The 19970-nt window shown below is 45.5% G+C and overlaps 2 protein-coding genes across 6 annotated transcripts in view; one reads left to right on the top strand and one right to left on the bottom strand.

Annotated features, from left to right (window-relative positions):
* Positions 1-10635: 10635 nt before the first annotated feature.
* On the bottom strand, positions 10636-14075 carry CETN2 (centrin 2). 2 transcript variants are annotated; one of them, XM_026451405.1, is made up of 5 exons: positions 14001-14075; positions 12898-13056; positions 12447-12575; positions 11839-11976; positions 10636-11249 (listed from the first exon to the last, which is right to left on the bottom strand). In XM_026451405.1, exons 1-5 carry the CDS (start codon positions 14001-14003, stop codon positions 11160-11162), a joined length of 519 nt encoding a protein of 172 aa, XP_026307190.1. In that variant the 5' UTR covers positions 14004-14075; the 3' UTR covers positions 10636-11159. The 2 variants fall into 2 exon arrangements, with proteins under 2 accessions (XP_026307190.1, XP_026307191.1); XM_026451406.2 differs by lacking the exon at positions 14001-14075 and adding an exon at positions 13635-13775.
* Positions 14076-14259: 184 nt separating this feature from the next.
* The window catches only part of NSDHL (NAD(P) dependent steroid dehydrogenase-like), a 32826-nt gene continuing 27115 nt past the window's right edge, over positions 14260-19970 (top strand). Inside the window, exons 1-2 of one of the 4 annotated variants that reach the window (XM_026451408.2) lie at positions 14260-14410; positions 14927-14993. The gene's annotated coding sequence lies outside the window, so the exon portion shown is untranslated. Of the gene's footprint in view, positions 14411-14926; positions 14994-18731; positions 18764-19970 lie in introns of those variants that run through there. The other 3 variants (XM_026451409.2, XM_026451410.2, XM_026451407.2) reach the window with 3 other exon arrangements.

The following is a 19970-nucleotide window of genomic DNA, read 5'->3' as shown; positions in this document are numbered from 1 at the left end:
CACTGTAGCCATGTCCAAGCTCCTTACCCTCTCCAGAGAAAATCACTGTTAAAAATTTGGTATGCATCTTTCCTGACCTTGTTCTTTGCATTTGTATTCTTTTTTTTTTTTTTTTTTTTTTGCACATATGGATTTTTATCTATGGCAGAATTTTTAGATATTTATAAATCAGTTGGAAAAAGGTAAACTATTCAATAAGTGATGCTGGAACAAATGAGTCTCCGTATGGGGTGAGAAGGAAATTTTGCCACCCACCAAAAAATTAAGATGAAATAGACACTAAACATGGAAAACAAAACTATAAAACTTACAGAGGAAAATATCTTCATTATACTTGGGCAAGCACAGATTTCTTTTTTTATTTTATTTTATTTTATTTTTCCATAAGTTATCGGGGTACAGGTGGTATTTGGTTACATGAGTAAGTTCTTTAGTGAAGATTTGTGAGAACCTGGTGCACCCATCACCCAAGCAGTATACGCTGCACCATATTTGTTGTCTTTTATCCCTTGACCCTCTCCCACTCATCCCCCCAAGTCCCCAAGGTCCATTGTATCATTCTGGTTTTTTTTTTTTTTTTTTGCATTTGTATTCTTATGGGTGTGTGAATGCAAGATTATGCATGATGGAAACAGCCATTCTGTCACTGTCAGTTTTCCTCCTTCTTTCCAACTGTTCCACTATTTTTTTTTTTTTTCTGTTAGAGAAGTTCCACTTCTAAAATTTTGCCCTTAGCTTATACTGCTGGCTATAACGTGGTCTTTGATTTCCAGGAAGAGTATGCTGTTTTGGGTGAAGTCACTAGCAGAAGAGCTTTGGTGTCTGCCTCATGTAGAATGCATTGCCTAGGTCGTCTCAGGCCTGATCTGAGCTGAACTTCTCCTATCACATATACCAACAACTCTTTACGCTTCTCTCTTTCTCTGAAATTACCTTCTTTTGTCTGGAAAAAAAAAAAGGAATGAGAAAGATTTTTCACCCTTTCGGAGCAAACAACCATCCAACAGGACGAACGTGGGAAACAGCCAGTGTTTGGTAAGAGATCGCCCTCTGCTGCCTGTGTTAGTCAGGGTTCTCCAGAGCAGCAGCCAATAGGAAAGATAGATACATTTGTAAGGAGTAACATAATACATATAAATATACATATTTAAACATATATATTTAGATTATAAATATAAATCTATGTCTATATTATATATAAATATATACAGGTTGGTTATAAGGAACTGACTAACACTGTTATGGAGACTTGCAAATTTCAAGATATGCAGCTGGAGATCCAGGAGAGATGATAATGTAGTTCCAGTCTGAGTTCGAAGGCCTGAGACCCAGGAGAGCTGATGACGTAGTTCCAGTCCAAAGCCCAGCAGGCTCAAGACTCCAGAAAAGCCGATGCTGCAGTTTGAGTCCAAAGGCAGGAAAAAGCCAATGGCCTAGTTTGAAGGCCTTCAGACAGGCGGGATTCTCTCTTACTTGGGGGAGAGTAGGCCTTTTTTTTCTATTCAGGCCTTTAACTACCTGGATGAGGCCCACCCACATACTGGGGGGCAATCTTTACCCAGTGTCCTACCTCAAATGCTAATCTCAGCCAAAAACACCGTCACAGACACACTGGGAATGATGTTTGACACATAAAATTAACCATCACACTAGCCATATGGGCCTTTTAGGGAGCCTGAACCCATAGCAGGAAGCTCTGGTGCATTGAGCAATTGTCCTGATGGGCATTATAGGCAGTTAAAATTCTAAGCCAGAAAGATTAAGAGAAAAAAAAAAAAAGTGTGTAGGCCAAACTGGAGAGAAAGAGAATGCAGTGGCAATGCTATTCGATTTTCTTTCCTGCTCAGAACCCCGTGATGACTCCTCATCCCCCATAGAACATACCCTTACCTTATGGGGTTTACGAGGCCTGACTCACCGCCTGCCTCCTGCTGCCACCACACATGCGTCTTCGCTGTTCCTCACTTCTGCCAAGCCTGTTGCTGTTTCATGGCCTTTGCACTTGCTGTTCCATCTGCTTGGGCACTCTTTCCCAGATCCTTACAGGGCTTCATGGCAAGGCCTTCCCTGACCGCTCTCCCCAAAATAGCACCCCCTCCATCCCTTTCCACCTCTTTACCTCCCTTTATTTGTTTGAGCTTGTTTCCTGTCTTCTTCACTAGAATGTAAATTCCACGAGGTCAGGGACTTTATTTTTTCTCTGCAAGGCCTGCATCAGAAAAGGTGCTAAGTATTTGCTGAGTGCATGGATAAATGAATAAATGCAAAAGATAGAAGGAGGGGACAGATCTAGTGATGGATAAAAAGCACATATGAAATGGTGTGGATCCTAACGAATAATTAATTTGGGGAAAGCTAAAGCTGAAAATGAATTCAGGCTTTAAGAAAATGCTGAAGACGGATAAGTAAAATGCCTTTTAGTGAGTGTAAGGAAGTGTGAGAGCAATTTCTTGGAAGAAAATAAATCCTCTTTTGTTGGCATTTTTCCTTCCAGAAGATTGATCTTCAAGCTAAAGAAAAGTTGGAGGCGAGATAGGAGAGAGACCAGGAAATCCAGACAGCTGGTGAAGTTGCTAGATCCCAGAGGCTCCAAGGAGCCACTGATTGCGGGGGATGTCTAGATAGTGACAGAGAAAGCGTCATAGAGATCTCCAGGCCCCAGAGCAGCAAGGAAGCAGCAGCCTCATGCCCTCAGGCATGGCATAAAAATAATGCTAGAGCTGCCTCACTGAAAAAAATCCAGAAGGGCCAGGAAGCAGGCAGATCTCAGGCAATGTCTGTATGGACAGAGGATCTCTAAACCAGTCCCCACCCCCAAACACAGACACACACACACACACACACACACACTCTGCTAGGGCACAATGCTATGGGTTTGCATATTTTTCTCCATGCCCCCCAAGTGATGTCCAAATCTAGAGCAGTGGGTCTGAATCTTTTTGGGCTCGTGAACTCTTTGAACAAATCTGATGAAAATTGCCACATGTGCATTATTTCAGGGAATTTAAGGAAATTTCAGGAATCCTCCTCCAGGCAATTCATGGACACCTGAAATCCAAGTGCCCCAGGTTAGAAACCCCTGTGCTAAGGGTATACCCTTCAATTGCAGCACTTGGATTAACGATGTAACTCTTTAACCCTAGAGTTGAAGATTGCAGCCAAATTCTGAGTGTATTCATTGGACAAATATGCATTGAATGACTGCCATGTAGCTTATTTAATCCTCACAACTGCCCTTGAAGTAGATTATATTAATACCACCTTCACTCTTGACAGATGAGACAAACGAGGTACTGGGGCTTTGGGTAACTTGCTAGAGATCACTCATTTTGCACTGGTCACTAGTAGGGGCAGAGCCAGTGATGGAACTCCAGAAGTTCAGCTTTAGAGACATTTTACTGCTACCCCACGACGCCTCTTATGAGGTTGGCGTCTGTCTTTCAGATAGCCCCGTTCACCCTGAAAACATTTCTCTTAGACTACATATAGTAGGTTAGAAGTGAAAATCCCACCACCAACGACACCCGGAGGCTCTGTCACCCTGCCTCTGCTTATTCATTGTTCCCATGGTTTGCTGACTCAGTTTTAATCATCGGTTTACCTTCTGGATCTATTTGTATGAGGGATTGCACAAATATTTCCCCACATCCAACATCTCACAAGGAGATGGCTTTACATGCATGTTCAAGTTCAGTCTCCAAGTTGAGAAGAAAGCTTTCTGATAGCAATCTGCACACACCCAGGGGCTCATGGATCTCTCAGGAGAGGCCACATCCAGTGTCCACGAAGTCATGAGTTCTGCAGCATAGATTCCAAGTTCAGGTTTTGTTTCATCAACATTACTGTGTGCACTTCTGGTTGAGACACTTAGGGCAACAGAGAAAATTCTTCAGTAAGAGAGAGGATGTATGAGCTTCCTGTGGCTTCGGTAACAAAGTACCCACGGACTGAGGAGTTAAACAACACAAGTGCATGGTCTTGCAGTTCTGGAGGCTAGAAGTCAAAGATCAAGATGTCAGCAGGGTGGGTTCCTTCTGAGGGCTGTGAAGAAAGGATGTGTTCCAGGCCTCTCTCCTTGGCATGAAGATGACTGTCTTTGCCCTGTGTCCCTTCACATCATCTTCCCTCTGCAAGTGTCTGTGTCTGTGTCCAAATTTCTCCTTTTATAAGGAAATAAATACTGGAAATATTTATATATTTTGCACTATAATACTGGAAATATGTATATATTCCTAGTGTTTATTTGTCTATTTATATATTCCCAGTATTTATTCATATATGTATATATTTCCAGTATTTATTTGTATATTTATTCAATATAAGGAAATACTGGTTGTATTGGATTAAGGCCTACTGTTGTAAACTCACTCTAACTTGATTACCTCCACAAGGACCATACCCCCAAATAAGTTCACCTTCTGACGTCCTAGCAGTTAAGACACCAACATATGAATTTTAGGGGTCACAATTCAACTCATAACAAGGGATAATGGTCAGGAAGTAAAAGAGTCACAGAATACTAGACATTCTTAATGAGTTAATAAATCCTTGCTATAGGATCAACAAACTTAGTAAATGAATAAGCCCGATGATGGATGGATGGAGCATTGTACCAGGCACAAAGCCCGGCTATGATGACATCAAAGGCACCCTGCGCTCTTCCATTGAGAAGTGTTCAGTGTAGTTAGGGAGTCTCAATGAGCCCATGTAGCAGGTAAGCAATCTTGATCGCTCACACTCAAAAATGCAAATGTATCATTTTGTTCACTTATAACTAGACTTAATAGGGCATCCATTCAAATGACCTGTCATTCCATCAGTGTCCACACCTGGTGGCCTTTTCCAAGGGGTCCACAGCCCCACCAGGATTCTTCCCACTGTGGCATTCTCTCCATCACACTCCAAGGCTAGATGAGACCACAGCCCTCTTGGGGCACTAGGAAGATCCAGTTTAAACCACTGCTGAACTCGAGGTGATTTAGTGGCACTGCCTCAGAACCTCTCTGTCCTGGCACCCCACCCAGTGGCAAGGGAGATATCTGCAAGACTGCTGTCTTCCAGAATTCCAGCTGGGAAGCAGTCCTCTATTCGAAAACAAGTTTTCTGGAAGGAGGGAGCTCTGAGGAGGAGTTTCACAAGGAGAACATAGATTTGGGATAAGATGGGGGGACAATATTTCAGTAGGGACAATGACGGAGACATGAGTATAATATATATATATATATATAGCAACTAACTTTATATGAAGGGAAACACACATAGACACTTATTAAGGACACAGTGTCCAAGTCAGGGGAAAAAAGAAAAACAGGCTAATTAATGAACAGCCATCATCAGTGGCAAAGAGGCATCAGGCTCTATGCTAGCTTTTGTTCGCTGTCTTTGACCTTACTGCACCCTTGTTTTCTAGATGAGCAAACTGAGGCTTGAGAAGGTTGAATCCTTTCCCCCAAAACCACAGCTGCTGGGTTGAAGAGTTGGGATTTGAACCAGGGGTGACTGAATCGAAAGGCTAGATCTCTTCCCTGAGCAAAATAATGGCATGACAAAGACAGTACTGCAGAATGTCTTGGGAAAAGACAGGACAGGGAAATCAACTAGGAGGACATTTCAGCAATCTGAATTTGAGTTGAGGCGGTGGCTTCAGAAATGAAAAAGGAAGGGGTGGATGGGTGTGAATACTGTAGGGAAAGTCTAGGTGACATATGAGGCAAAGACAAAAAAGAAAATGAAAATGACATCAATCCTGTAAACTGACGCAATCAGAAAGATAAAGGCAAAAGGTGATGGTTAAGAAGAGGCTTGGAAGACCGGAGGACTGGGAGGCCGCGGGGAAAAGCTGGAAATGAGGGTAACTTTAGCTCCAGATACAGCAAGTGCTGATGGCGATGTTCTTCGAAATGAGTCCAGAAACCCACGTAAGAATTTGGGGGGCTGCTGACAGAGATTTGGGTCAGGAAATGGGTCCGATATGTCCCAGCATGGCACAGCTGCAGTTGATGCAGATGCACTACTTTTGCTACAACTGAAGATGTGGCCATTCCAGCAGCTTCCAGCATGTAGGATGATAAACTAAGCAGGTCATGAGACATGGAGTGGAGAAAGGAGCAACCTGCTGTAAGATACTTCTCACTAATGGTGATGGGGGAGCTCAAAAAAGGGTAGCTCCTGCACTGTGCAGGAGCTTGACACCATCTGGACAGCAAGCCATTCCAGTTCAACTGAAAGGTAACTAAGTGTGTAGTGGGCTGCCTACTGGCCCAGAGTAGTGACTAAGTTGTAATTCTCATTAAACTGTTGTTTTGAGTGTATTACTTCCTTCTAGCATATTGTCAAAATTCTTGTATTCCAAGGTGTGACAAAAACATAAAGTTGAGCAGCCCTGGAATACAGTCATCCTTGACAGCAGGAGTCCCTCGAGGGAAGAGCTGCCCTAAGATCAAGTTTTGAGGTTGGCCCAATGACAGTCAGACATCCTGGCACTTGAGGTTGCATTTGAAAGATCAGCATTCTCAAAAGCCAGATTGAACTTTAAGGAAATTTCTCCCAGTGTATGGTGGGGAGCCACGTGGCCCCTGAGATAACTGGGTCTAACCTAACGGTCTAACTCCTAGACTTCCTAAAGAGATGGTTAAACAAGAAAAATGGTAAAACGTGTTCTTTCTTCTCTTCCCGGTCATCATAGAACTTAAAAAAAAAAAATCTGTCCCAGCAGCTGTTCCATGTCTTACAGAGACAGAAACTGAACCACCTCCTTTCTTAAATCATTTTGTTATATCAAGCTTGAGCAACAAATTCTACTATTCACAGTAGTTCTAACACTTGGGAGTAAAGAAAAGACGAATCTACTGGACAGTTTTTTCAAGGCAATTTAGCCCAACCCTAAGTTATTAAGGAGGCCCACAAGACCAAACAGTAACTGAGTATTCTCCCTCCCCCTACCCTTCCTCCCGTCCGGCTCTCTGGTCCATCCTTAGGAAACTGGCCTGCATTCCCCCCGACATCCCTCTGGTCCAGCCCCACATGAAGGAACCCCTGCTCCCTCTTCCTCCCCTTTTCCTCCAACTCTGATTGAATTTTTTCGTTCAACCTCACATGAAGCAATCTCTGGCCTCTCTAGTTCAAAATTCCACCTCCACCCTCCTGCAGCTCTCCAGTCCAACCCCGCATGAACTGCTGTCTGCTCTGTCCTGTGCCCTGCCTCCGCCCATTGCACTGCTGCTCTCTGCCGCAGTTACACATGAATGAACTTTTGCCCTCTCTCCAGCCTAATCCCCACATCCAACCGACATTTCTCTGGTCCAGCCCCACATGAACTGCCCTCTGCTTTCACTGCTGCCCCTTCCCCACCACCTCCCTACATTGCTCCATCCCACGCTGCATGAACTGACCTCAGCCCCTTTACTTCTGATCTTCTCCCCAATGTCCTTCTGCTCCAGTCCCACATGAACTGACCTCTGTTACCTCTCCATTCCAAACCCACTCCACTCCTCCTACGTCTCTCTGGTCCACCCACAGGGGCTGAGCCCTGCTACCTGTGTCTCCCTGCCTGTCCCCTGCAGCTCTGTACACGACTGGCATTTGAACCCACTTACCCTGCCTCTCCCTCCCTAACAACAAAATGGGAGGCAGGGCCCAGTCTTTTCACTACTCTCCAATAGTATCTGTCTTTATCCAATCATATGCCACCTGCACACCCCTTAGAACTTACCCAGTCACTCTTCCTACGTCTCTCTGGTCCAGCCCTACATGACATGAACTCAGCTGCGTCTCCTTTCCTTCCCCTTCCCCACCATACATCTCTGGTCCAGCCACACATGAACTAAGCTCCATTCCCTCTCCTTTCCCTTGCCCCACACTCCAGCTGCCTCTGCAGATATGGCCACACATAAGCTGTCCTCAGTGGCTTTTCCTTTCCCTCTCTGACTCTCTACATCTCTCCAGTGCAGCTGCACAGGAGCTGGCCTCAAATGCCTCTCCCATGCCATCCCATTCAACCTTCTGCATCTCTTGGTACACCCTACATGAACTGACCTCTGTTCCCTCTAAGTGTCCATTGCCACTCCATCCCCCTCCAGCTCCCTGGGCCAGCCCCACATGAACTGTCAACATTTCCCCTCCCTCCCCCACAACTCTATTGTCCACATGAATAAGCCACTAACTCTACAAACCCACCCACCGATACTCCCAAGAAAACTCAGTTACATCCTCACATGAACTGATCCCTGCTCCCTCTCACTCCCTTCTCCCTGCCCCCTCTCCCCTGCACCTCTCCAGGACACCCCATGCACAGATCTCTTCTACTTCTCTGTCCCTATCTTCTGCAATTTCCCACCACCTGTTGGTCCAGCCCCACATGAACTGACCTCAGTTACTTCTCCATCCACATCCTCTCCCGCCTTCAGGACTCTTTTCTGCCTCCACATGAACTGAGCCCAGCTCCCTCTCCTTCCCCATCTTCCTGATCCCCTTGCAGCCCTCTGGTCCAGCCCCACTGACTCATGCTCCCTCTCTGTCCCCATCCCTTCCGCTGAACAACTGCACACCTATCTTAGAATGGCTGCCAGGCATAGCTATGGTGAACACCTTATGTTTGTTTTTATCCTCAGGGATAACCTATTACTTGCCACTCTCTGTCCTCTCTCAAGAGATTCCTGAGAGATTTCATTTATGAGAATATTAAGCAGGAGGAGATAAGAATGTGTCCAGGATAGTCCATTAGCTTAATTTAGCCATTCGACAATGTATACATGTTTCAAAACGTCATATTGTATACCATAAATATATACAATGTCAATTTAAAAACTTCTTTTTAATTAACTTTTTTTTTCCTTATCCCTGAAACTGTTCTCTTTTTTTTTTTTTTTTTCTAAGTTCCAGGATACATGTGCAGGATGTGCTGGTTGCGTAGGTAAATGTGTGCCATGGTGATTTGCTGCACCTGTCAACCCATCACCTAGGTATTAAGCCCCACATGCATTAGCTATTTATCCTGATGCTCTCCCTCCCCCCACCAACCCCTGCTGCCACTGGCAGGCCCCTGTGTGTGTTGTTCCCTTCCCTGTATCTATGCGTTCTCTTTGTTCAGCTCCCACTCACGAGTGAGAACATGCGGTGTTTGGTTTTCTGTTCCTGGGTTTGTTTGCTGAGGATAATGGCTTCCAGCTCCATCCATGTCCCTGCAAAGGACATGATCTCATTTAATTAACTTTTTTTCAAAAGAGTGTTTCCAGGGTTACAGTTAACAGTAAAATCGGAGGCAGGGCCCAGTCTTTTCACTCCTTTCCAATATTATGTCTTTTATCCAATCATATGCCTCTTATTAGAAAATCACAATACAACAAAGGTCAAATCCTCTTAGGAAATGCTATCAACAGACTTTGGGGACAGTAATGATAAAAGCTTCATGGACCCACATTTAACAACAAAGCTTATGTGATAACTATAGCAAAGGAATGGGAGTGAGACTGAACACTTCTGAATCCTCTTATTCTTGAACACCTTCAAGCCAGGTCCTTTCTGTAAGTTTGTATTTCACCTCCAGTGATTCTGAGTAGGCACAACTCTTCTCCCCATCACACGGACATGAAATTCCAGGTACCTAGAGAAGTAGCTTGGCCCAAATTGCCCGGTGCGCAAGTGGGTATGTGTGTGAGAACCCAGTGATGGGGCTAGTCTGGGCTCTTCCCCCAAGTGTTTCTTAAGGAGCAGTCCCTCTGCATGAGACTCCTCTGTGGGATATGGTAAAGTTCATATTCCTGGGCCCCCAAGTCCTACAGGATGTCAGGGTCCAGGCATGAGACCCAGGGCCAGGCTTCTGGCCTCTGGAACGTGCTCCCCAGGTAGGGTTACCAGTGGCAATATAGGATGCTCAGGTAAATTTGCATTTAAGATCAACAATGAATAAACAAAAAATCCAAATGGGATATATTCATACTAAAAAAAAAAAAAAAAAAAGCATTGTTGATCTGAAATGCAAATTTACCTAGGCTTTCTTTTTATTAGCTAAATCAGTACAACCCTATCCCCAGGTGACTAGCCTACCCCCAGAAGTTTGAAAATCTGTTTTCTCTGTCTCCATGTGAACAAAGGAGCATTCCATCATATCATTGTGCATTTTCTATTCTCCCTTACCCCTTCTGTCTCCCTACTCTCAACCTGAAGCAGAGACTTTCATGTCATCTACCAGGATTTCTCTCACAGGCAATCCCATGCAAGGCCAGGAAGATGGCTGGACAGGGTCACTCAGCCCAACCCACCTCCAAGAGTCGATGAGACACCATAAGCAAATAAATTCATGAGAGGTTGGCTGAATCCATCCTAGTGTTGGATTAGCCTGGCTCTCCCCATTTTATTCAAGCACAAATTACTAACAAGACTCTTTTCCAGTCTTACACTTTGCCAAAACTATTTTTAGAGCATCATTTAGGCTTAGAAATAATATAAAATTTCTGCTAGTTTTACAAACCAGCAGGTTCCCAAGGCAAAAAACAATTCACGCCAGGAAAGTAGCAAAGGATTATTCATTTCTGTCCATAGGCTGGTAAGGAGTTTTGTATCTAACAGGCTGCCTTCAACACAATAGTTGAGAAGAGGAACTCATAAGCAAAGCTAAAGAACTCATCCTTAGAGAACACAAGTTCAAACCGAGAAAGGTTTTATTTTTAAGACAAAACAAATAGCATTAACACACATCCAAATGCCAGTGCAAGAGTTCACTGGGTTTTATTAAAGAGAAAACTAAACTCAAGTGTCAAATTAAAAACTGGAGCCACTCAAGAATGACTGCTTGTGGTGACACAAGTGTAACATGTGCTTGTCTAAAGTCGTCCTGTGTTTGTGGATATGTGGAAATGCATGATAAGAGGGAAACAATGCAAGGCAAAATGGCAGGTGCTCAAAGCTTTAAGATCCTTTTCCTCACGCTAATGTGCTCTTGTTTTGCTTTTGAGAATTAGGGTAATTCGCAGGTCATTTTACAAAGAACTGTAATATCAAAGAACACTTCCAAACAGCTAAAATAGACTCAAGGTCACTATTAAAGTGATAAAGGGAGGTCAGTGGGGGAAAAGTTTGTATTCTCAAAAGCCACATTTCACACAACGGCAGGCACTAAATCTAGTTACATGTGCTTGCAGTAGAAAAAGAAGACACTGATCTTAATAGAGGCTGGTCTTTTTCATGATGCGCAGGAACTCTTGCTCACTGACCTCTCCATCTCCATCTCGATCAGCTTCATCAATCATTTCCTATATGACAGTAAAGATTCAGGTTAGATTAATTTATAAACTAATGCCAAAAGGTGACTAAGTAATAAGACTTTTTTTAGAGACGGGGTCTCTATGCTGCCCACACTAGTCTCAAATTATTGGCCCCAAGCGATCCTCCTGCCTCAGCCTCCTAAAGTACTGGGATTACATGCATAAGCCACTGTGCCTGGCAAGCAATAGACTTTTAATAACACTATGTGAATAGATAATTGCAGTCCACCCAATGCCAGTATGCTACTCCTGATAATAGCTTGGTTCCTGAAAACTTATTTGAAAATCAACGCATACTTTGTCAAACATTATCACCTGGGAGGGAGCTTGAAGATTACCTTGACTAGAGGGATTCCTGGAATGTAAAACAGTAGGCAAAACTGTGCATACGTGCATTTTTCTGGAAGCAGGGTTCATAGGTTTGTCTGACTATTAAAGGAGAATTAAGTTGTCCACAGAGGGACAAAGTACACTGGCTTTCCTTCAAAGAGGTGCTCACACTAGGGAAAATGTAACAGAAAAGTCACAGAGGGCCCAAAGGTGGGAATCTTAGGTTCCAGTGTGATGCATTACAAACCTGCAGCTCCTCATCAGTCAGGTTCTCACCCAACTCCTTGGCCACGCGTTTCAGATTTTTGAACGAAATCTTCCCAGTTTCATCATCATCAAAGAGCTTGAAAGCTTTCAGGATTTCTTCCTTGGTATCTTTCTCGGACTTACCAAATAGAACATAAAACCCATGAGTAGGGGGACACCATGGTTACTCGTGTCCTGTAGCCCTGCCACTGCCCCGTCAGGTCACCCTTTCCTTTTTAACAATGTAACTCGAGTCTAGACTTGCAGCAAGTGTCAGGAAGCCCATTTTGGCCTCAGAGAAACACCAGGCAAGCCAGGCACTCCATCCAAGGTGACGTTTGCTCCCTATCCCTATATCTCTCCCTATCCCATATCTATTTCCTAACTGGTTTGGAATTCCGTGGGAAGACGTATCTGCTTGGAAGTCTGGAGAAAGAAGTATAAGGGCTTGTTTTGGGAGCCCAAGGTAACATGATGGAAGGGCAGGCCTCCTGATGCAGCTGCTACCTGGACTGCTCTGTGGTCACATGACTGTTTTAACAGGCAGATGCCATGGGCCTCTGCAGATGACTGGGGCGCCATACCATGCTAATTGTCTTAGCTACTCACCATTTTCTGGGTCATCACAGTTAAAAAGTCACCAAAGTTCATTTTTCCTGTCCCTTCCTTGTCAATTTCACTTATCATTTTCTTAATTTCTTCTTTCTTAGGTTCAAAGCCCAGGGCTCTCATTGCCACCTATAATGAAAACAGGATTGTCTCAATAAGCACATCTGAACTAGCAGGAGCAAAAATCACAGTGTTGAGAGCATTAAGCCAGCATCTGATGTGGTCATGTTAATATGATTGGGGAACACTATAACATTGATCTAATTGACATTTGCAATCAATTTTATTTAATAACACTCTAAGTAAAGACAGGAAAACAGAGCACAGTACAACTTCCCCTGTTATTTATTGCAGGGAGAAGAGGGCAAAAGGGGTAGAGAGGTGATAGGGAGATGACAAGGAAGAGGCAGAGGAAAGGAAGGGCGGTACAGCAGGAATGCATAGAGCTTGCCTTAAGTTCTTTAACATCTATGGTGCCAGTTCCATCCGCATCGAAAAGATCAAAAGCTTCCCGGATCTCCTGCTTCTGCTCTTCAGTAAGCTCAGGCTTAGGACTCATTCTTTTTCTCTGGGAACTTGATGTCATGTTTGTCTTCTTAAAGTTGGAGGCCTTCATATGTTATGCAATACACAAGCACAATAATATATCGTACAGTCCATATTTACATAACATAGTTACAGACACCCATATGTATTTTTAAAGAATTTTATAGCAACCAATTCCAAAGCTTTGCTTAACAAGAAAGATAACAGGGTTTACTGGCAAGAACAATGAATCTTTCCATGAACTTCTATCCCTCCGTTTTCTTTACTGTCGTTTCTAGAAGCAGGGAGATCACTTGTTCAGTAAGGATACCTCTTACTGAAAATCATCCCAAAAGAGAGCTAGTCAAGAAAATGTGAATAAGTAGAGATAATTAGCTCTTCCTGAAGGTGGGGATCCTGGTTCTGGAAACTGCCTTACAATGCCCACTCCCAGTACTCCGCTTCCCAGTAAGTACTCTGACTTCCCAATTACTTCTAGATTTGGCCAAATATTAGCAAGTTGTTAAGATGTATATTGTGTCAGTATAGAGTAATAAAACTCAATCCATCTGACACCTTCGTGCCTTCTCCAAGAAGCTACAGCATCCCCTGAATGCCCCTATATTTAAATTGTAAAAAACACTTTAATAGAACACAATACACCTTCTCCCAGCTCTGTGTGGAAATTTTGGCAGAATGAGGCGGCCAGGGGGCCAAGGTCTGAGAAAGTCAGGGGCCTGTGAGGGATTCGAGTCCTTCTTGCCCAGGGAGGTTCACCAAGGTGATCAGGGAAGGCCAGGGGAGCCCGAGGGGCGGGTGTGGGCCTGTTGTGGGTGAAGGGGAGGCAGCAGCGAAGCGCAGGCCCAGTAGGTTGGTTAGCGTCTGTACCCTACTCTTCCGGGAAAGAGCTCAAAGGAAGGACTGGTGCGTCAAAGCCGAGAAAGGCGCAGGAGAGGCGGCGTGGCCGAGCTGAGGCCTGGGAAGGGCTCAGCCTCTGGGCGTGGGGCGCGACAGAGCGGCAGCACTCACCATAGCCAAAGGAGTCCACTGCCGGTTGTTAGGCAACCGACGTGTACACTGATTCGGCGCCGTTCCCACCGCCCCACGCGCACAGCCCCGCTCCCCATTGGCCGTCCGCTCGCCGCCGCCGCTCCCTACTGGTACAGGGCCGAAGAGGGTGGGACTAACCTGGCAAAGCCCAGGCCCAGCGCGGGGAGGGGCACGCTAGCGACAGAGACTTGTCTTTATTGGGCAAGATCACGCCGTGAGCGCCAATTAGCTGAGCCGACGCCGAGCTGGGCCAATCATCTTGGTAGAAGAAGCTCGGCTGATTCTCGGCTCACACGGGAGGGGAGTAAAAGGTGGTGTTCCGGGACTGGAGTTCAGTGGGTGCAGCCTGCTTGCGAGGTGAGGCCAGCCAGTGGGGCACCTGCGGACGGGTAAGAGTCGTGGCCTTGCCCTTGGAGGCCACCCTGTGTCAGCGACTGGGCAGGGCGGGAGGGTGAGGAGCTGCGGGGCCGCCCGGGTCGGGTGCTTTCTGGGCTGACCTAAGGCTAAGTTAGGGACCGAGTGCATCAGAGCAGCCAAAGACGATTGACCTTGCGTGTTGGAGCAGGGACTGTACTCACGGGGCAACTGAGACCCGGAGAGGGGAAGGGGTCTGCTGAGCGTTGTGGCAGAGGTCGGACGGCTGGGACCCAGGAACTGAATCCAGCCGAGGCTCGCTCTTTGAAGGTGGCCCTTCGAGAGCACCCCCAGACTGACCCAGATGTGTAGGCCCCAGACCAGGTTCCAAGAGAGGATCACTTCAGGTCTTACCTGGCTAAAAGCAGCCCAGGACGGTGAACTGGAGGCTTTGGGAACGGACTTTGAAAGGAGTGAAGGGGATGTGAGCAAGCAAGAGGGGCGGGGAGAGGTCATCAAAATATACTCTTTTTGACACCCACACAATGCAGATAAGGAGGAACATTCCAGGCCGAGACGCCCTCATCAGCAGAGTCACAGGAGTTTTGGAAGTGAGAGGTATGCTTGGAGAATTAAAAGGGAGCGTGTGCAAGGGCTGTGTGAACTGAGATAGACCTGCGGAAGTGGAGCTGGAGGTCCAATTTGCCCTCTTTAGCTATCTACGTGGCTTTTAGCCTTCACCTGATTTTCCTCCAGGCATTGGGGCAGTAATCTAGGGAGGCAGAGGGCAGAAAGTAAGTTTCTCAGGCAGAGAAAGGCCCGAGGCTTATTAGAACCTTTTAAATGGAGCTTCTGCCCTTTGCCCTCTTCAGCAGTGAACAGACTCCTAATTTTTGGGTCATCATCATCCCCCCAAGTAGTATGAGCCAGAGTTCTCACCATGGTCTCCAAAGCTTGGCACGACATGTCCCCTCCCATCACTCCACAACTCTTCTCTCAGCCCCAGAACACTGGCTTTGTGGTTGAACCTCATGTGCCAGCCACACTCCTGCCTCTCATCTTTGTCCCAGTTGTCCTCTCTGTCTGCCTCCTCTTAAGCACCCTATTTAAGTACTGCAGCCCCCAGTACAAACCGGCCACTCACCTTGCTCTACTTTTTTTTCAATAGTCCTTATCACGTTCTGACCTACTGTATATTTTGCTTGTTTATTTTGTTCTTGGTTGTTCCTCCGCTAGAAGGCAGGCTGTCTGAGGGCAGGCATCTTGGTTGTATTCACTACTGGTACTCCAGGACCTGGAACAGAGAGGGGCACGTATTAGGTGCTCAGTAAATCTTGGTCAGACAACTGATGAGTAGTTCCCCTGTTTCCCACCTCTCACCTAGCTAGTCCTCCCTGCTCTGCCAGGTTAATCTTCATAGTGAACAGCTCTGGTCACGGCATCTCCCTGCTCTTAAACCTTCAGAGCCTGGACTGTAAAGGGCTCCTTAGCCTGGCCTGTGATCCCTCTGCCCAGTTTTGTCCCTGCTAACCCTTCTAACTTAATGTCCCTCCACACTTTGCTTCCCAGTCCGTCAGCCTGCAGATCGGAAGCCTGACAGAGTACAAGGGACAAACACAAGTTCTGCCCAGGCTGTGTGCCGGCTGTGTGACCTTGGGCAAGTCGCTTAACCTCTCTGAGCCTGTTTCTTATTTGTCGAGTGAGACCAGTACTGTCCACCTGATGGGATACTTTTGCATCTTAATGGGATGAGGTACTTATATGTAAAGTGGCCTGATGTTGAGCAGGTCTTCAGGCAGTATTACAGTTGACCCCTGAACAACATGGGTTTGAACTTTGTGAGTCCACTTACAGGCAGGTTTTTTTCTCATCTCTGCTACCCCTGAGCTGCTAGATCAACTCCTCCTCATCTTCCTTCTCAGCCTACTCAGCATGAAGACCATGAGGATGGAGACCATGATGACCCGCTTTCACTCAATGAATAGTAAATACATTTTCTCTTCCTTACAATTTCATAGTAACATTTTCTTTTCTCTAGCTTAATTTATTGCTGGAACACAGTATGTAATGCATGTAACGCAGAAAATATTTGTTAATCAGCTGTTTACATTATTGGTGAGGCTTCCAGCCAACAGTAAGTTATACTGGTAAAGTTTTAGGTGAGTCAAAAATTATATGTGGATTTGTGACTTTGGGCCTCAGTGCCCCAGCCCCCACATTGTTCAAGGGTCAAATGTAGTTCTCGTCTCTGATTTGCTCTTGTCATTCCCCCTACCCGCCATGCCTGGAGCCTTAGACTTGTCCAAAATCTCTTCCCCACACTGCAGCCAAGGTGATCTTTCCAATTGCAACACTCACTCCTGCTTCCAACTTCTGGGGGCTCCGCCATCTTTCCCCCCTTGTAACTCCCTAGCTTGGCACACAGGCCCCACGTGTTCTCAACTTTGCTCCCGATCTTGCTTCACACTTGCTGTGACACAGCTTGTCACAGTTATAAAAACATGCTGGCTCTGTGGCTCTGTGCCGTTGCTTTGTCCTTCCCACCCCTGGCCATGGAATGTCTTTCAGGACACCATGCCCTCTGTCTTACTCACTCTTCTGGGGCCTTTTGAAGTCAGCTTAGGGATCTCCTGGTTGGGGCAGGCTTCCCTGAGCCAGCAGCCTGCATTGGTGCTCTGGGCTTGCCCTCATCAGAGTGGAAATGCACTTCTGTGACTCTTCGCTTGCTCCTGCCTCCCACCCTAGATGGTGGGCTCCTTGAAGGTCAGCACTGTGCCTTTGTCAGCTTCTGCCTGGTAGTGACTGGCGTTTGGTGCCTTGTGAATGAGGAAATCAATGAATGAGGTGACACCTGGGGGTTCTTTTACAAGTTACCGCTCCCACTTTAACCCTGGGGGTTTGTTTGAGCCTCACAGTGGCTCTGAGGTAGGCGAGGAGGATGCTGTTTTACAGATAAAGCCTCAGGGCCAGTGGCAGCATGATAAATCACTGAAACCCATCTTCCATTCCAGACTGCCTGCTGGGCCCCCGGGGGCTCGTGGGGTCCTACAGGGTGCTGAGCGTGAGGATGAGAGCAGAAACAGGTGCTGTGGAAGCGACTCACCTTTCCTGGAGAGGGAGAGGAGGTTTCACAGAGGGTGCAGTTCAACTAGGCGTTGAAGGAAGAGGAGGCAGTCACCGTGGAGAGGAGAGAGAAGGTATTCCATGCAGAGGAGCAGCATAGGCTAAGCTCACAGGCATGCTGATGGGTTTCTGAGAGGTCTACCACAAAATAAAAGCTGGGGACTTTTTTTGTCCTAAAAGTAAATCGAGAAACAAACAACGGATGGAAACGTGGACACCGCAGGTCCATGGAAGGACAAGGTCGAGCTGGGTTGCCCCAGCATAATCAAGGCTAAACTGACACCTGTGAAGAGAAATGACCTCTGAGCTATTGGCCTCACTAATCCTAATCTGGCCATTTTCTTTCCCATATCACATCTTTGAATTCTCAAAGGGAGGCTTTATTTTTGTTCCTACAGAACTCCTGCTTTGCTGTATTTTCTCTTAGAACTATATCCATAAGAGAAATGACCTCTGAGCTATTGGCCGCCTCAGGTGAATCCTTCTCTTTCCATCTGATCATCTGGCCCAGTCCTGCAGAGGAGGCCAAGCATGAGGCATGAGGTGATGGGAAATAGGGGAATCCTCTTTTATAATCCAAGGCTCAGGCCACCATTTCAGGATTCCAAAGAAAGTTCTAAGAAACATTACTTGGCATTCCTTGGATAGCCAGACTCTACTGAGGTGTTTGGGAGAAGGGCACTTTGCCTGGCATTGTCTGTCCATGGACTGAAGTGATGAGCTCTCAGTGGCCACATTCTAGCTTCCTGCACTGGACCTTGTACAAGCGTGGGGCTCTGACAGCCTTTCCCCTTTACGAAGATGTCACACTTCTTTTTAGAAGGAGGGGACACTCTCATCTCTGTCTCTAGTTTGAAACAGAATGTTGTCTTGTTCTCTCCTTTTCCCTCCAGGAATCAGTGGTTGGAATGTTCCCCAGCAGAAAGGAGGAGGTTGGGCTAACTTGCTTCTCTCTTCTCGCTTCACCTGAGGCGGCACACACCTTCATTATGGATGTGTTTCTTAGAGAAGATAGAGCAAAGCAGTAGTCCTGTAGGAGCAAAAGTAAGGCCTCCCTTTCAAGATGTGATATGGGAAAGAAAATACCCCGATTAGGATTAGTGAGACCAGTGGCTGCAAGGTCACATCTTTTTGTTTTTGTTTTTGTTTTTTTAATTATTATACTTTAAGTTCTAGGGTACCCGTGCACAGCGTGCGGATTTGTTACATAGGTATACATGTGCCATGTTGGATTGCTGCACCCATCAACTCGTCATTTACATTAGGTATTTATCCTAATGCTATCCTTCCCCCAACCCCCTACCCCCTGACAGGCCCTGTGTGTGATGTTCCCTGCCCTGTATCCAAGTAGTCTTATTGTTCAGTTCCTACCTATGAGTGAGAATATGCGCTGTTTGGTTTTCTGTCCTTGTGATAGTTTGCTGAGAATGATAGTTTCCATCTTCATCCATATCCCAGCAAAGGACATGAACTCATCCTTTTTTATGGCTGCATAGTATTCCATAGTGTATATGTGCCACATTTTCTTAATCCAGTCTATCATTGATGGACATTTGGGTTGGTTCCAAGTCATTGCTGTTGTGATTGGTGCCACAATAACATACGTGTGCATGTGTCTTTATAGTAGCATTATTTATAATCCTTTGGTATATATACCCATAATGGGATCACTGGGTCAAATGGTATTTCTAGTTCTAGATCCTTGAGGAAACACCACATTGTCTTCCACAATGGTTGAACTAATTTACACTACCACCAACAGTGTAAAAAGCATTCCTATTTCTCCACATCCTCTCTAGTATCTGTTGTTTCCTGACTTTTTAATGATCACCATTCTAACTGGTGTGAGATGGTATCTCATTGTGGTTTTGGTTTGCATTTCTCTGATGACCAGTGATGATGAGTTTGTTTTCATGTGTCTGTTGGCTGTATAAATGTCTTCTTTTGTGACGTGTCTGTTCATATCCTTTGCCCACTTCTTGATGGGGTTGTTTGTGTTTTTCTTATAAATTTAAGCTCTTTGTAGATTCTGGATATTAGCCCTTTGTCAGATGGGTAGATTGCAAAAATTTTCTCCCATCCTGTAGGTTGCCTGTTCACTCTGATGGTAGTTTGTTTTGATGTGCAGAAGCTCTTTAGTTTAATTAGATCCCATTTGTCTATTATGGCTTTTGTTGCCATTGCTTTGGGTGTTTTAGTCATGAAGTCTTTGCCCATGCCTATGTCCTGAATGGTATTGCCTAGGTTTTCTTCTATGGTTTTTATGGTTTTAGGTCTAACATTTAAGTCTTTAATCCATCTTGAATTAATTTTTGTCTAAGGTGTAAGGAAGGGATCCAGTTTCAGCTTTCTACAGATGGCTAGCCAGTTTTCCCAGCACTATTTATTAAATAGGGAATCCTTTCCCTATTTCTTGTTTTTGTCAGGTTTGTCAAATATCAGATGGTTGTAGATGTGTGGTGTTATTTCTGA

The sequence above is a fragment of the Piliocolobus tephrosceles genome, chromosome 12 (assembly GCF_002776525.5).
Source record: "Piliocolobus tephrosceles isolate RC106 chromosome 12, ASM277652v3, whole genome shotgun sequence".
In the NCBI taxonomy this organism is placed as follows: domain Eukaryota; kingdom Metazoa; phylum Chordata; class Mammalia; order Primates; family Cercopithecidae; genus Piliocolobus; species Piliocolobus tephrosceles.
This window is presented reverse-complemented; position numbering and strand designations above follow the sequence as displayed.

Coding starts and splice junctions, on each gene's coding strand:
- CETN2 (XM_026451405.1), bottom strand. Junction 12,576..12,897: donor TAGATGTTAAAGAACTTAAG/GCAAGCTCTATG, acceptor TTTTCATTATAG/GTGGCAATGAGAGCCCTGGG. Junction 11,977..12,446: donor CTGTGATGACCCAGAAAATG/GTGAGTAGCTAA, acceptor CTATTTGGTAAG/TCCGAGAAAGATACCAAGGA.